This window comes from Cryptomeria japonica, chromosome 8 (assembly GCF_030272615.1).
Source record: "Cryptomeria japonica chromosome 8, Sugi_1.0, whole genome shotgun sequence".
NCBI classification, from domain to species: domain Eukaryota; kingdom Viridiplantae; phylum Streptophyta; class Pinopsida; order Cupressales; family Cupressaceae; genus Cryptomeria; species Cryptomeria japonica.
Window position 1 is genome coordinate 80,728,252 of NC_081412.1, and position 17,431 is coordinate 80,745,682.

Genomic DNA, 17,431 nt, shown 5'->3' on the forward strand with positions numbered 1-17,431 from the left:
TCCAAGCATTTGGATTTCCTCCAACTAAGCGATGTGTTGAGTTGATAGTTGAGTGTGCTATTCACTACAATGCACAATCAAGAGAGATCATTGCACCTGATGGAAGAGTGTTAGCTAATCTTTCAGAGTTAGCCATTCAAGAGACATTTGGAATTCCAAACTACAATACAACCTCCTACAAGACCAAAGAAGATACCAAGAGGATCTATGATAACCAGTTTGAACTCTGTGCGGCAAATATTAACAAAGTCATGGTTGGAAAAGAAAAGACCCCAGGGAAAACTGCCAAAGAATCTGTTGCGTCCATACTTCAAAGAAGAATATGGTGATATCATCCTACTGTTGAATAGAGTAATGGGCAGCCCTCAGGGCGCACCATTCGAGACATGGATGTACTACTTCATAGATGAAATTACCTCAAGAGTCAAGATGTTCAATTGGTCTTGCATAATCAGCAACAGTCTTCATGAACAGCTAATAAATTTGGAGAAGACAAAGACATTCTACATGAGCTCCTACATTATCTACTCATTGACCAGAAATTTTAGATATTCCGGACTGATCTGCAAAGGCGTAGTTAGTAATGGAGAAAATGAATTCAAGTCTTATGACTGTTATCCTCGGCTACAACTTAAGGAGAAAACCCACTTCAAGTGAGTGAATGATGCATTCCTAATGTACATCACAAGGACATTACAAGGAGGAACTCACCTGAGGTTATCCTCCTGAAGCCAAAAGTTTAATCAGCAAGTATGGATCTTGGTTTATCCAGTTTCCGAAATTTACATACATAAGAGTCCAAGGTTTTGACGGTTTTCCTTACCGACTTCCGATCTATCCAACAAACAGGATGGTCCTACTTGAAGTTCTCAGACAACTGAAAACATATCAGGGCTTCAAAAGGATAAGACAGAAGGCAGCTATATCCTTTCCATTCTTTATTGGAAATATGCAAGAGTCTTGTCTGACACCACAGGCAGCTGAAAGTGCCAAACTAGAAATGTAGTGGTATCCCTTTACATTCTACCGGTCCAAAGCTAACTATGATCCTTACAATAATATTGGATCAGTGAATGGAGAAAGATTCAGACATAGAGTAGACATAGAGGATTTTTGGGCAAATGTTGCAAATGAATTTGACATCAGGAAAAGGTTATCATCTAGACTCTCAGTAAGCTTGATCAGAACGACGGAACCTTTCCCCATGCCGAATCAAGTAGAAGACAGTGCAGAATATACTCAAACTGGCTTTGATGAGCATGCACCTCTTTCTCCTATCAAATGGTCAGAACTAGAACATGCAGACTTGACCACCTTGATGCAGCCAGTTATGAAATATTCCAGATGGTGGATCGATCAACAAAGTCATAGATTAAGACAGAGAAATATAACATTGGCTTATGACCTGATTGGTGAAGCAAAAGAATGTTCTTCAAATGCAAAGGCATCTCAAAGTGCCATGCCAATTGATGGTGCTAAAAGGAAAGGAAAGGCAGTTATGAATGAAGGACCTGCTCAGAAGAAACAAAGGCTAGAACCATCTCGTTATGTCGCATCAACAAACATAAATGACATATTGGCCATTAATAAGTTGTTGGCCGAGATGGAAATTCCTTCCCCAATTCATGGAGAAATCGTAGAGTCAATCCATCAAGAAGATGAATAGCCTCCATCTCCTACTAGCACAAAAGTATTGGAATCGGACGATGAAATGGATGTTGAGGAAGGTGAGTTTCAAGAAGGAATGATTTCCACCCTTCGAGGTATCACATGTGAAAAAGGCAATCAGGAAGTGAAAGGCATTGAGCAGCCCACTGTTCCCGATTGGTTGAAGGAAAGATTGAAAGTGAAAACACAAGAAATAGAAGTTCAAGATTAGAACAGGTTGCCACAAAGAAGCCAGCCAGAAGGTTTTCCACCATCCAAAGAGATGAAACCGACTACAAGACAATGCAAATTGTTGTGCCAAAAGTGGACAAGGCAAAGGGAGATATTGGTCCTCATGAATATGAAGTCACTGCAATCAGTTTAGGACCAACTACCAAGAGGCAGGAAGCTGAGACTTGGATAATTCAGTTGCTTCCATGAAGGCAAGAGTGGACAAGGGAGGAGAAAAGAAGAAGGAATATTAGAAAAGAAGTTGAGCGCCTGAGGGAATACATTCAGCACTTGACTAAGCCACTTAACCAAGCCAATCCAAAAGCTCCTCCACTCTTGAATCCACAAGAAACAGTCAAAAGATCTGAGGAAGAAGCAGTAACAACCAGAGAGACCAAAACATAGATGGAAAGCGCAAGTAAAGAGGCAGCCACATTTGTGGAAAGGTTAGCATTAACATATGGACAAAACTCTTTACTCTCCAGGATTGCAAATATGGCAGAAGCATGGGCCAACCTTCAGGACATCCAAGAAAGAATTATTCCATGCCTTAGAGAATTGAAGGGAGTTTTGAAGCAAGAACTAACTGATGGAAATATAATTGAAGCAAGAGTTGCATATGACTTTAACAGTTGGCACTGGAAAACCTAAAGGTCAAGACACAGGAAATCTTCTCCACTGGACCAATCCTGAAGCAGAATTTATCTAAGGCATCAAACCTCCTGTCCATCAAAGATGCTTTCCAAAGACAGGAATTAGATTGGGAAATCACTTTTGTTGTATGTGCAGATGATTTGGAAGGATTAGAATTCAAAGTCAATGTGCTGCCACATGTCATGATAGAAGAGGTTGATCAGATTGTGTCCAAGTTCATTGAACTTTCTGCTTCTCAATAGGAGAATGGGGTGCAATCCTAAAATATAGCACCTTGTGCCATTTGTCTTACTTGCACTGGATATTAATTTTATTTTGGGAAACCCTAATTAGGGTTAGGTTGTCTTAATCTTGACCATTGATCTTAGATTGATCTCGGCCTTTCATTTGTTTTCAGAAACTCTATATAAACTCATTCTCTCATTGCATTTCAGTGTGGAGAGATTTATGAAATTGTTGCATAGAGCTACTTGGATAATAAAAAGTCCATTATCAATATTGTTTTGAAGTCTTATTCGTTATCAAGTGGTTGCATGGTTGCATATTTTCTTCAACACTTAGAATAGATTTGCTTTAAGTAATTTGCTTTGAAGTTGTTAGATGAATGAAGGATTGATAGTTTAGATTGGTGAAACTTTGCTCATACTTTTGTTGGGTGGATGATTTTCATTCAATGTGTAAAGTTAGCCTGAGCTTTTGATGTGGTTGCTTAACTTCTACTTTGAGTAATATTGTTCAATTGTTGGTATTATTCATAAGTGTGAAAATCTTAAGCACAACCCGGGAAGATTGCACCCGCTTTGCATGGTTGTCCAAGTGTGGCGAAACAAAGTGTCGTTACTAGTTTCACCCAGTCTTTACCATCTCTTGAGTTCATAGGAATAGCTTAGCAGCAGTTGAATTCCCAAACCCTTATCCTTTTTTGAAATCCCAAATCAGAAAATCCAAAAACAAAGAGCATTTATTGATAAATTTGCCTAAGTCCAGCTTGTGAATGATACTAGTTGATAAGCGTAAGTCCCTCTTGTATTTCAGCACACACTATCCAAGAAGCTATCCACATAAAGTCCCCCATTCGCACATATAGACCTTGGAGTCGCCTTGTGGTCTTTCTCGCAATCTTGGCACAAGTAGTGATTTTGTTCGGGAGAGGATAGAGTATCCTTCGATATTTTATTCTAATGTTCGATATATGATAAAACGTACACCAATATGACCCAAGGCCACCAGAATCTTCTTAGAGTGAGAATGATCATTACAAGTGCTCAAGATTAAGATAAGTATCGGAAACCCTTGTTGATAAAAGATATTGAGACAATGACATGTGAATTTAGTGATAATGTGATTGCTTTATGTGGTCGTGTTATTCAATTATCATGTTGGATATTTCCTTTAGAGTTCTTATAAATTATCACATTAGGGTATACATCGTTGTTTATGTCTATTTTCGATAACATTATATATGCAAATTATATTAACTCTAGTATTAATCATTGTACTAATTCTGCCGCATAGACTTAATTAACTCTAGGAGAAAAGTGATCCTTACAATTCATGATGTTAGTAACTGATTCCAAAATGCCATAAACAAAAAGCTAATGTATTGCTCTAGTTAAAATCATAAATCCTATTTTCGTTAATAATTCCTACATAACCAATTGATTATTTTTGTGCTTGTTAGCTATGATTTCCTTGCTCTGGTTACAAACTCTTTCTCCTTATAGACAAATAATTTTGAACAAAGCATCCTTTAAATTTGATTAGGAATTAATTGTGCCTGTGTTGACTTACAATTGACTTTTATTTTTATGATGAATTGCTTGTTTCCTGGTGCTTTGTTAATTTGATCGGCCTTCCCTATAATTTTGTTGGTGCAGTTAAAATAAAGGCAATGATTGAGGTTATGCAAACATGCTAAAGGTGCTCATAATCCACTGTATTGACAACACAGCAACGATATATAATTGTATTCTTCCTGAATAATATTGTGTGTGTAATACTTATATGCATAAAATGAGCTTCAAGTCGTGACCACTTAGCAAATTTTGGAGTAGGAAATAAAGGGCACTTGCCCATAATTCTTGAGTAAGAAATAAACACCACATCTCTTGCATTATAGGCTTGTTTTCTATCGAATGACAGTAAATAGTCTACATTGTAGTGGCATAATTGGGAAATAGAAAAAAAAACCTATCATCTACTAAACAAATGAATAAATGATGCATTGCATCCTTTAAAGATGAATTTATATATAAACACATCACTAGTGTGTAATGCCCTGTACAAACACATTTATTGTCATTGATTTGGTAAACCAACCTGTTGAAGATGAAGTGCAAGTTGTAGGAGAGGGACTAGGAGTTAGAAAATAGAAAAAACCACTTGATGGAGGTTGCTCACATGGTGAAGGCAAGTCGGGAGCACAAGCTAGATCAACAAACACCGCTCTCCTCCTCTCCTACATCCACACCTACGTCCTCAATGCATCCAAGGAAGTCTTCTCATCCTCCCTCCTCTTAGTAGTATTTTTTTCAGTTTTGTTGTGTACAAATCCCAATTTTGTTTGACATTTGGAAGATGAATTTCTTTTTGTGGGGGTTGATGTAGTTGGCAAGGAATAAAACAAATATATTATAGTCGGCTATGTAATAAATAATTATGTTTTGTATTTATGTGTTAGTCCTTAACCGATAATTAGTTGTCACTTAGTAGCTTCCAACGATTGGTAGCCTTAATCAACATCGGTCTACTATATATGTGTACTTGTTATTCACAATCACAGACCGCTCTAATGTTATTCTATAGTTATTAAATATTTGAGAATTGATAATAGAGCTATATCTTTCTGAAATGTTGCAAATTATTATATTCCTATGTTCTGTAAGTCTAACCTATTAAAGTAGAATATGTGAGTAAACAGCAATCAGGAGAGGAGCAACCCGTCCTAAGGGTTTCTCCTTCTGTGAGGCACTGATGAGTTCAAAATACTATGCTTCAGACAAGAAGATTGCAGCGGCCATTGCAAAGGTTGGAAAGAGAAAGACCATGAATGAAAATCCATGAGGAACACTTATATCCCAGCCACGGAGGAAAATATTGCCATTATTCTAATAGTTAGTGAATTCACAAAAAAAGTTTTATACTTGCATGGAATGAATCTGATTTGTTGTTTCTTCAAAATCAGTTGTCTCTGGAGGACTTGCATGCATTGGTGAAAAAATCTGGCACCCAAATGAAAAATATGAAGACAAATGGTGTGCCATACTTAATAGCTACCTGTTGTCATTTTATGACACCCTTGGTCCATCAATGAGAGTCGATCAGAGATATGTTCCATGGACCAGCGCTGCCCCAATTGATCAAAGAGAAAGACAATGGAGTTATGAAGTGTGAAGTGTTGTCTTGCCTGGAGGAAGTTCCTTCCTTAGCCTTTTCTTTCTTCCCTGGAACTTCAGAACCCCGATGTTCCGAAGTTCCCTTTGCTTCCTTTTCTTACATGTTCCCCACAACTCTGGAACCCCGAGGTTCCGAAGTTCCTTCTCTTTGCCTTCTCTTCTTTTCTTCTCCGGAACCCCAGAACCCCGAGGTTCTAAAGTTCCTCCCTTTCCTTCCCCCTCCTCTTCTATTCTCCAGAACTCCGGAACCCTGAGGTTCCGAAGTTCCCTCTTAGTCTTCTTCCCTTCCCCGGAACTCCGGAACCCCAAGGTTCCGAAGTTCCTTCCTTAGCCTTCCCTTTCTTTTCTCCGAAACCCCAAGGTTTTGAAGTTCCTCCCCTTGGCCTTTTCTTTTCCCGGAACTCCGGAACCCCGAGGTTCCAAAGTTCCTTCCCTTTGCTGACTCTCCTTTCTCCTTCCCAGAACTCCGGAACCCGTTCTGAAGTTCCTTCCCTCCTTGCCTTTTCTCTCTAGTTCCCTGCTGCGTCTCTTTTCCTCTTCCCCGGAACTCCGGAACCCCAAGGTTCCGAAGTTCTTTCCTTGTCTTCCCCAATTCGAAACTCGAGTTTCCGAAGTCCTCGGACTTCCTTCCGGCTTGCAACACTTCCGGATGGCGTGATCAACACTCAGCTTTAAATGCTCCAACAATTTTTGTGACTTGTACACCTTTTGTGGAGCTACAGGGGTGCATTTAATGATTTTGGCAGGATTTCCATCAAGAGAGGTACAGAGCCATGCTTGTTGTGGTAACTTATGTCATGTCTGCATGCTCTGACTTTGGAATGTCAGTCAATCCACCCTTCTCAAGGTTGCATTTTCAGGGTATGGCTAGGTTGCTTGCATGTACAGAAAGTCAAGTGCATACACTTCCCTGCACTCCCAGATTGACATTTTCCTGCACACACAAGGGTCATGATCACTCTTGTAACCTGTTTTCTATATAAAGATTGTTAAGCCTCATTGTAAAGGGTTCTCTCTCTGCTAGCTTGAGCTATTCTATGCTCTTTCACTTCTCTTGTATTTATCTTGCATTTTTGCAACTGTAAGTTTTGCCATTGGCCTTATAATGAATTGAAATCACCATTCTCGCCTTCCTTCAACTTATGTATGTTGTGTATGTTTCCTTACCTTCATCATAGGTGTATGTTTTGTGGCTCTTCTCTCATATATGTTGTGTTAATTTATTTCTGAGTGTGACTTGTGGGAAACCTTCTCCCCTCTTGACATTCAGCGAATTCTAACCTCCATACATGCATTGGGGTCACTCATACAAACCGAAGTTTGTGCATCTTTTGGGTATTTCAATTGATTCTTTGTGTCATTTCGGGTAGGAAGAGGAAGAATCTCTTACCTTGGTGCATCACCTCCTTTCATTTTAAGCATTTCTCTCTTCCTTTTTCCTCTACAAGTTGTTAGGATAGGCTTAGGAGTAAGTTTTGAAGTGTTGAGTTGGTTCAACACCTGCACCTGGATTGAGAAGGAAGCCAGCCTTCTCCGGAGATTCAACCCCCTTGCGCAAGGTCCCACACTTCGGGGTTGTTTCCATGTTTCACAAGGTTGCTGAGTTGATAGCTCAGCAAGGGTGCAAGCTTTTGTGATAACACTACCTTTACCAATGAATCTAATAGAGACAAGAGTTTAAATGGGGTCCTATATATTTTCAGAGATTCAAGGACTTTTATTAAACACTAGCATCTGGGCTTTTGGGCAACAAAGCAAATCCCTTCCATGGTATTTTTCTTTCCATAAAAGATTGTTTTAACCCTCAAGACACTTGACAACTTCATGACAAATTCTAAAAGAAATTAAAAGGAATTAAAAAACAAAGAGGGGCTCTTTTTCAGAAAGAATCTCATTAATATTTAATTGCTATCTTTGAGAGGAAAAATGAGGCACAATGGCGTTATATTGAGGAGCTCATTGGTCTTTGAAACATTTACCAAAATTATCCAGTTACTTATGTCCAAATTTGTGTCATGTATTCAATGTCATGTCTGGTTTTCAAAACTAAAAGAAATAATTGAAGACCAATAGCCTATTTTTATTTCCTATAGGCTAGGGGATTAAAAAATTGAATAATTAATATTAATATTTTAAGTTGGGCCCAGCCACTTTATTTTCAAAAGAGCAATTTATATATTATTATAGGGCCTATGTAATGTTTAAAAAACTGTTTCTAAACACTTGAAATAATATTTTATTTTAAATGTGTTTTTGTGGACTTAAGAGGAAAAGTAAATATAAAAAACAAAGTCATCTACTCAAAGCAAATCATCTATATCTGTCATTTCAATATTCCTTCCAATATAGGGTTTTAAACATTCAAGGAGAAAAACCCCTAGTATAATGGATACGATGGACAAAAAAGCTCTTGGTTTCCAATTTAGATTTGATGGTGAAAACTCTATTATCCAATAAAGGTGATTCCAGCCAGGAATCACCATTGTGCTGATTTATTGAAGATTAATTGAAGATTTGATTGTCAAAGCTTGGCCCAATAGGATGTTTGCAAGCAAATCTACCAATATTCAACTTTAGTTTGTTGGTTTCACTTCATTGTTGCTGCTACACATCATTCTAAGTTGCATCCCAACTGGATCTGTTGTTGTTGATGTTTCCAGCAATCACTTAACTCCTAGTCCTAGCATCGTCGTACGATTATAGATTTGATGATTTTGGAGAGATATGACTATTGTTGTTGTACATAGGGGTTTGAATCTGCTAAAATATCATTGTTTTGCATATAGGTTTTCAAAAAAAACTTGCTAATATCAGATGCCTACTGCCATTGGTGAGAGGTTGCAGACCTTTTCACACTTGTTTTAGCACCTTCCAGCTGCCGCTGTACAGTTTCAGCTCATCTTTGGCACCACATTCAAAGGTTACCTTCTGTACAGATATACAGACTGCTGTAAGTGAATTCTAATGAAATAAATAAAAGATGTCTTCATAACTTGTTGTTCAAGGATATATTGCTGATTAATGTTTGTAATAGAATTAGATTCTTTTTTTGGTACCTCAATTTAGATCTAATTTCTGTTGTCATACATGCTTACTATTGGTTATTTTACTATTATAAAGTCTGATCTTCCCTCATAAATAATCTACGATTCATGTTGAAGAGTACATAATGATTTTGTACAATTTAGTAATTTGTAATAGAATTAGATTCTTTTTTTGGTACCTCAATTTAGATCTAATTTCTGTTGTCATACATGCTTACTATTGGTTATTTTACTATTATAAAGTCTGATCTTCCCTCATAAATAATCTACGATTCATGTTGAAGAGTACATAATGATTTTGTACAATTTAGTAATTTGTAATAGAATTAGATTCTTTTTTTGGTACCTCAATTTAGATCTAATTTCTGTTGTCATACATGCTTACTATTGGTTATTTTACTATTATAAAGTCTGATCTTCCCTCATAAATAATCTACGATTCATGTTGAAGAGTACATAATGATTTTGTACAATTTAGTAATTTACCAACTGTTATACATCATACAACTAGCATAATTATCATATTTTTGTCATTTGAGGTCTTCAAAAATCATATTAGCCTATGGAATTTTGGATCTGTTGTTCATAGTTGTGTGTTTCAATTGATAAGGATTCTGCAAGTTTTTTTATCTTGTTAAATAACATTAATTTCATTAGGATTTTCCATCCACGTTTGATATTAGTTCATTATTTCAGCTTGCACGTGTTTGAAAAATTGCCTATCTCCTATGGTTGTCTGATTGGTGACACTACAATGGCACCGATGCTTTGATCTGCCAGCCTGTAGTGTATTTCATTCATCCCAATGAAAGAATCCATTATAAGAATGATACAAAGCCTTGCATAATATTAATTAGTACAAGACTACCAAAAATAGTCCTTCAACAAATAACTAACCTATGTTTCTTAAAGCAAAGTTCTTACAAAAGGAAAAAAATACAGATCCTATTCAATAGGTCTTGATAAAAATACAATAAGACAAGGAAAAGTGCAAATTGGAGGCCACAAGAACCCTTGACCAATATCACAAGATGTCTAATAGATTCAAATCTCAAGTTCCCTTTAATGAGAATTTGGAGTTACACAGAATGAGATTTCAAGAAATGAAAATGTCTATATAAACAGCATAAGAAGGTCAAGAAAAGAAGCGGAAAAGTCAGAACTTGAAGAAGATGATAGAAAAGAAATCAAGTAGCAAGAAGAAAAGTTAAAACCAAAGGCACAAGACATTGCTATGAAACAAACCATTGAGCAAGGAGAGAAAGGTTTTGCCACACAAGTTGAAGATAAGGACCGTTCGTCAAAAGAAACTGTTTTTATCAACTCCTAACAAGTGTGTATGCTAGCAAAATATTGATAAAGTCCAGGAAGAACAAGCATTACTTGTTGAATGCAAAGAGCCTAAGATGGGAAAAGATGTTTCAATCCAAGAACTACCCATGGATCTTCCAAAGAGTGGGTTATTGCCATATGTGGTTGAATTTCAAAGTAGCTATGTTGATAGGCATGAATATTTTAGTTGATCTTGAATCGAGAATCTTAAATAAGCAAAAAAACATAAGCGGCTTGACCACAACCCAATGTATGAAAATGATGGGTCGTATCCAAATTTACTGCTCCACGCTATGCCATTACAAGATTTTGTCATCATAGAAAGCACTCTAAGAATGGTGAAAGGGTGAAACGTATGACTTGCAATAAAAGGCATATAGATGCCTTTACTCAAATTTAAAATTGTTTATGCATATGCAACCGAGGTGATCTTTTGAGGCACAAAAAGGATAAAGATTTGGGGAAGATCAATATCATTATTTTTTATGAGTTCCTCATTCCATGCATTTGGATAAAAAGATAAACCATGGAGAATCATAAAGAATATGTTGTGAATTGTAACAAAGTTATGAAAGTTCAATGCTTGCAATTCATGGGTCACTCCTTGGAGCTATATTCTACACTTGAAGACAAAATTATGATGCTTGATATGATCTATGGTCTAATGGAACAAATCATAGTCAAAAAACTTCACATAAGAAGCGGCCTATTGGGATAACAAGATGCTTGAAGTTCGAAGGTGATAAGCAAGGTAGATGTTATTTTGGTATTCGAAATAAGGTAGATGTTATTTTGATATTCAAAATTTGCAAAGTATAGCTTAGTGTTTTGGAATCAAGCTCCAAATATATTTGCCACAATTTGATGCACAAAGGAGAATTTGTATAGGATGAGATACTACAAGATGGCTTCACCAATCCTTGCACCAAGAAGGTACAGCAGCTTGTCATCACATTCAGTGAGACACTTGATCATGCTGATATTTTGATGTAGGGAGACTCACCATCTCAACCCAAACCCAAAACAAATCAGCAATGTCACACAAAAAAAATAGATAAGAAATGTGCAAACTATCTATTGCTTTCTTGATTGAAATTACAATCCAAATCTGATTCCAAAGTTTGAGCCTTATTGGATTCATGTGCAAACATGAAATCTGATTACAAAATCCAACATCACTACAAGCAAGAACTACAACAGCAAATTCCTCTTCAAATCTGATTTCTTCACCTCTTTTTACTTCTCCAACTCCAAACTTGAAAAATCCCAAGTATGGGATTGTCTTGTTGAAAGGTGTAGTTGCCAATAACTACACTAGTTACCATAACCTCAAATTTGGTAACCTTCCCAAATGCTACGTCCAAGCAAGAGAAGGCTGCTCACGCACTTGGAAACTTGCCTTAATTGCTCAATGATGCCTTGTCATCTCCACCCACCAACCTGCTAACAATAGGTGTCAACTATGACACCCACTTAACTCACCAGGACCCCAAAATAGATAAAGCAGACCGACTCATTCTTGAGAGCCCATTTTAAATGTTTATCATTAAAGGAAAGAAAATGTGAGTTATGGCAAGTTGTAACTCCCAGAATCCACATATCCAATATCCTTCAATAGCAGCAACATGATGGCAGCAATACTCCTTTAACATCAAAGACAACAATATTTCCAACAATAACACCCACAGCATCCGATGTCACCTCTACCACTTGTTCTACACCCTGGACAAGGGGAATGAGCAAAATTCTAATCATCAAGTATTCTATATGCATTTGGAGGAAAACAGTGGATCCTAACTCATTTTGTCTCTTTATGGTCGGATAGTTATCGCACTCGTGAGTCTTTTGGTTGTAATGGTTGGAATAAAAACCCTATTTATCATGCAATCTTGTTCTTATGTTTTACATAATGTTTTAAATTTATCAAAAAAAGATCTAAACGTAGTTGAATTGTAAAGATTTCAAGATCCTCTTGTTTACCATTCAAAATACATTTGTAAATATGGAAATAACAGAAAAAAATCCATGCAAATGCCAATGCAAATCCAAAAAGTAGTTCTGATAAGTTTCCCAAATCAGAAACTCTATCCATACAAATATTTTTTTTTTAGCTTTTCCTTTAGAAATCTGACAATAATGTATATGTATACGTATACGTATACGTATATGTATACGCATATATATAATATTTATACATACATATATATACATTTATATTTAGACATATGTATATACATGTATACATTTATACACATATATACATATATATGCATATGTATGTACCTATATGTATATATGTATATGCATCTATATGTATATGTATATATGCATCTATGTGTGTGTGTGTGTGTATGAAGACAAAAACAAGCTAAAAACTAAAAAGATAAAATTCTAAAATTATATTAATAAAATCTTTGTTAAGCAAACATATCTGTCAAATTTTATACATATAGTATTGATAAATGGATGCACTAAGGGAACAAATCAGTCCAATGTGAAAAGGGGTCCCTACCCTTTTTAAATTATAAGGACATGCAGCCTCGTCCATATTTTACTCAAAAGAACATATAAAATATCTGTATGTTTATGTATATACATAATTTATGATATTAGAAAGAACAAATAATTATATGTCAGCTTATGTATGTAACTTATGTAAACAAATACATACACATGCATATGTATCTACACATGCACATAAACATAAATGCATGCATGTACATGCACATATATATACAAAGATATATGTCCTGAACACGATACGTTTTGTACTTGAACAAATATTTTATTTAAATCTAGAAAAAGAATATGAAAAATCGTTACAAAATAAATAAATATATGAAGAGGGCTAGGGTTACCAAAGATGCCCAAGGGCAGTTGTAGCAGCAAAGAACAGAAGGTAGCAGCTCCTTAACCTGAAAAAAAAAATCAAATTGTCATCAGCTTTTACTTCATTTTTTCTGATTAAAAAAATTGCTCATTTAAGTTGGAAGTATAGTTTTATTTTACACTGTAATGTCCCCTAATAAATTCTAGTTTAAGTTCAACTAGAATATTATATTAATTATTTTATATTAATTATCCATTTCATTAATATAAATTAATTAATAATTAAATAAATTATTCTCAGGTTAATTATTTTATATTAGTATTTCTTCACTAATATAAACTAATTAATAAGCCAATAAACTATTATTTATTTTGAAATGGAATAAGTTACAGGTTGGTTTCCAAATAGTTCCTCACGGAACGGATTCCTTTCTAAAATTCATTTTAAATAGAGGCACTGTTGGAAAATGAGGGATAGTGGGAAATATCATTAGATTTAATAACTGGAAGAGAGTTCATATTCATCTCTGTAGTTTCCGATAAGAAATACAGAGTATTCCTTTCGTCAATAATAATTGGCCTATTGGGATTTTCCTATTGCTTTTATATCCATGGCGGAATCGAAACAAAGGAAGTAACGGCACGAACAAGTTCGGAATGGTATAATCTTGTCCTTCTTCAGGCACGGAGGTATCACGTTGCTTATCTGCCAATATACGAACCGCCTGGGAGGTATCGGGTTGTTTATTAGCCAGTATACAAACACGAAGGTATCGTGTTGCTTGTGTCGTGTTCGCTAAGATCGCGAGCCATTGCAAAGACAATTCAAAACACAAAGGATTGCGGGTCTGTTCTAACAGCATCGAGGAGGCTAAGGCATGGCTTGTCTATTCAACGTTGTTGCCAGGAATAATCATTATGTTATGTTGTCATATTATGTTTATGTTGTCGTCGGTAATAGTGAGTTACGGCAGTTAGTTAGTTAGTCATCCTGAAGGGCAGTTGGATGCGACAGTTGGTCACACCCCTTTGGGTATTATATATTGCATACCTTTCCTTCTTAGTCTCATCATGATAGTCATATCTGGGTTTAATGTTATAAGCACTTGATGTACATGGACTGTTGAATTAACACAGAAACTGGTTCTTTAATATATTTCAATTATGTTCTGTACATTTACTTTCTGTGTTTAATCATTTACCCATATCTGGCAAACATTTGGCGTCGTTGCCTAGACATACTCGGGAAAGGAAGGAGCGGATGGCGTACGGACACGATGGGCCTAACCGTCGGTGAGATTAACCGAGAGGCCGACGACGCACAAACGGAACTCTACAACGGAGAGGACACTGCAACGAGGGAATTCTAAATCCTGCTTAAGGCGGCCATCGAGACCTACATCCGAAGAGAGGCCACGGAGGCTGAAGTCCCAACAAGTGCCGTGTGGACCACACTGGAAGTTAGCCTCGCAGTGAATCGGTTGATGAACCACCTCCCTCGGTTGCTTGCACAGGCATCACTGGCACAGTGAACCCGCCTGGAGGAGATTGCCAGCGAGGAGCGACGCCAACAGGTCCTCCGATAGTACGAAGAAAACAATCGTCGTTGGGACGCAGAGCGTGATGGCAAGAGGCGAAGGGGAAATTGAACCCTGTAATAATCCCGGCACAATGTTGACATAAATTGTGGCCGAAAGGGAAAATAATAAAAGTTTTTTTTTGTGTACATGATGTGTGCTTGCTATGTACGGAAGTGATTTATGCCCAATATACTAAATAAGGACAAAAATAAAAACATACAAAGTGACGAACGGGAAGTGGCACAAAGAGCGTTGAATCTCAGACAGCAAATAGAACGAAGGCGTAGGCTAAGGTAGCTTGCCGAGAGACAACCGGCCAAGGAGTTGCTCGAACCCAGGAGGTGTCACGGAGGTTGCGGAGGCAGAGATAGATGGAGAGAATTACACTCTCTACATTGTCGTAGGGTTGCCCGAAGGGAACCTAGGAGTCCCGGAGGGTGCCGAAGGAGAACTCTACGGTTCGCCAGAATACCACCGTAGGGTAAGAAGTCGCGAAGAGTTGGTGGAACAAACAAGGCAAAGTCTAAACCTGATCGACGCTACCAGAGACCTAATAAAGAACTTGTCCATTTCGGAGGACAACCGGAGGGAGACGACCGAAGGTGATGGTACGGCCGACAGTGCCAGGGGAGCACAAGGGTACCGTAAGGGAGGCAATTTGTTCGGTTCGGGGTCAACAACCTTCTCTAGAGGACCCACGAGTGGAGGGTTAGGTGCAGGAGGCGGAGGCGGAGGATCACCAGGTACAAGTACACAAGGCACCAGAGGAGCGAGACCCAGCGGTGGGATGGCAAGTAAGCAGAAGCTGCCGAAGTTCAACGGCGACGGGAAGGAAGATCTCGTCCGCCATTGCCGCACTTGCGAAACCATATGGTCAGCGAACGGTGTTACCGACCAGGACGAATGGGTAACACAATTTCCAACAACCTTAAGGGGAGTGGCCATCGACTAGTACTCCGATACGGATAAGACCAAAGTCAACACATGGCCCAACCTGAAGGAGTTCGAGATAGAGTTTCGCCTCCTCAGAGATGACAATGAAATAGTAGCCGAAATCTATGGCACAAAGCAAAACAAGAACGAGACGGTTCGAGCCTATAGTCGACAGCTCAAGGAACTGTTGGGGAAAATGGAGAGTCAACCAGCGGATGGTTTGAAATAGAGATGGTTCGTGGAAGGACTGAAACACTCCCTCCGGAAGAAGATGAAAATTATTCCACCAACCTCGTACGAAGATGCATATAATAGAGCGATGGATCTCGAGAGTGAGACCAAGACATCCAAGAAGAAAAAGAAGAAGGATAGCTCGTCAGAGGATGATGACTCTTCTGAGGGAAGCAACAACGATGGCGAGTCCGGCAAAAAAGGTGCAAGCCTTGCAAAAGGACATGCTGAGGATGATGAAAGAGCTGAAGGTTATGAAGGGAGGTCCGAGCAAGACTGACGAAGGGGAGGTTTGGTGCACGGATTGTAAGACGGACGACCACACGAAAGGCTCCTGCCCAAAGAAAGCCTATTGTGATATATGCTAGTTGATGGGGCATCCCACCAGGGAATGCCCGTACAACATGAAAACACGAAACCAACAAGTATTGCTTACGCAGGAACAACCAACTACATCGGGCGGTACCGGCAGCTCCCAGGCGAACAACAATGCAACATCGGTAGGCTACCGAGATAACCGGTGGGGAGGACGAAACAACAATAATAACAATACAAGGAGCCGGATCCAATACGACTCCAAAGGCCGACCGATGATACAATGCAGAGCGTACAACCAATGGGGACACTTCGCCCGAGACTGTCTGAAGGGAGAGGCCACACAATATTTGTGCAAATGGTGCGGACGGGAGACCACGAAGACGCCACCTGCCCAAAGTCCGACGTCAACTTGCTCAATATCGAGGAAACCAAAGAAGAGGAAGTGCTAGAAGTAACCCCCGCCCAAGTCAGACAAGCAACGTGCCCAGACCCAGAGATGGAGAAGCGAAGGGTACGAGAAGCACGAGAAGAAATTGAGAAAGAGATACGAGAGAGGGCAAAGGCGAAGGGTACAATGGGTACTTCCAGCCGACCAAACGCAAAGGAGGCTATACTAAATCAAATTTTAAAATTAAAACTAGAGGTGCCTGTGAAGGTACATGACCTCCTCCAGACGATGCCTCAATTACGAACAGCGTTGCTGAATAATGTCTCCCAACCACGCACCAATACCAACCACCGCACGGATGTTCCTGGGGGGTCTACAATAGACCCCATGCTGCTGGCAGTTAACACTGGAAGGAACCTAGCCATTGTGGAGATGGGTATCCTTGACACCATTCTAACCGATACCATCGTCGAAGGTGGATCAAGAGTGAATGTTCTTCCAGAAGAAACCTAGCGGAAGCTAGGGAAGCCGACGCTATGGCCATCTACATTCAATCTGCTGGGAGCTAATCAGCATGGAATCAAACCCATCGGGACATTGATGGGCCAGCAAGTTACCATCGGGACGCAATCCTTCATACTGGACTTCATGGTAATCACACTAAAGAAAAAAGGGTATGATGTGATCTTAGGGAGAGGGTGGCTGGTGGTAGCCAAGGCCACCCACAACTGGAAGAAGAACACTCTGTCTATGGAGAATGGAGGAAGGAAGTTTATCATAGACCTTGGGACGCAGTTGGTTAGTGAGGAACTGGCATCATCTTCCGAATCGGAGGGTGAAGGAGAAGGC

General features: G+C 38.6%; 1 protein-coding gene across 3 annotated transcripts in view; it reads right to left on the reverse strand.

Annotated features, from left to right (window-relative positions):
* Nucleotides 1–17,431, reverse strand: part of LOC131038433 (EIN3-binding F-box protein 1) — a 212,784-nt gene that overhangs the window by 166,032 nt on the left and 29,321 nt on the right. For all 3 annotated transcript variants that reach the window (XR_009104473.2, XM_057970872.2, XM_057970873.2), the window contains exon 2: nucleotides 13,162–13,218. Coding sequence is in view for 2 of the 3 variants with exons in the window: in XM_057970872.2 (XP_057826855.2) it covers nucleotides 13,162–13,218 (57 nt within the window). In the remaining variant the exon portion in view is untranslated. The remainder of the gene's footprint in view (nucleotides 1–13,161; nucleotides 13,219–17,431) is intronic.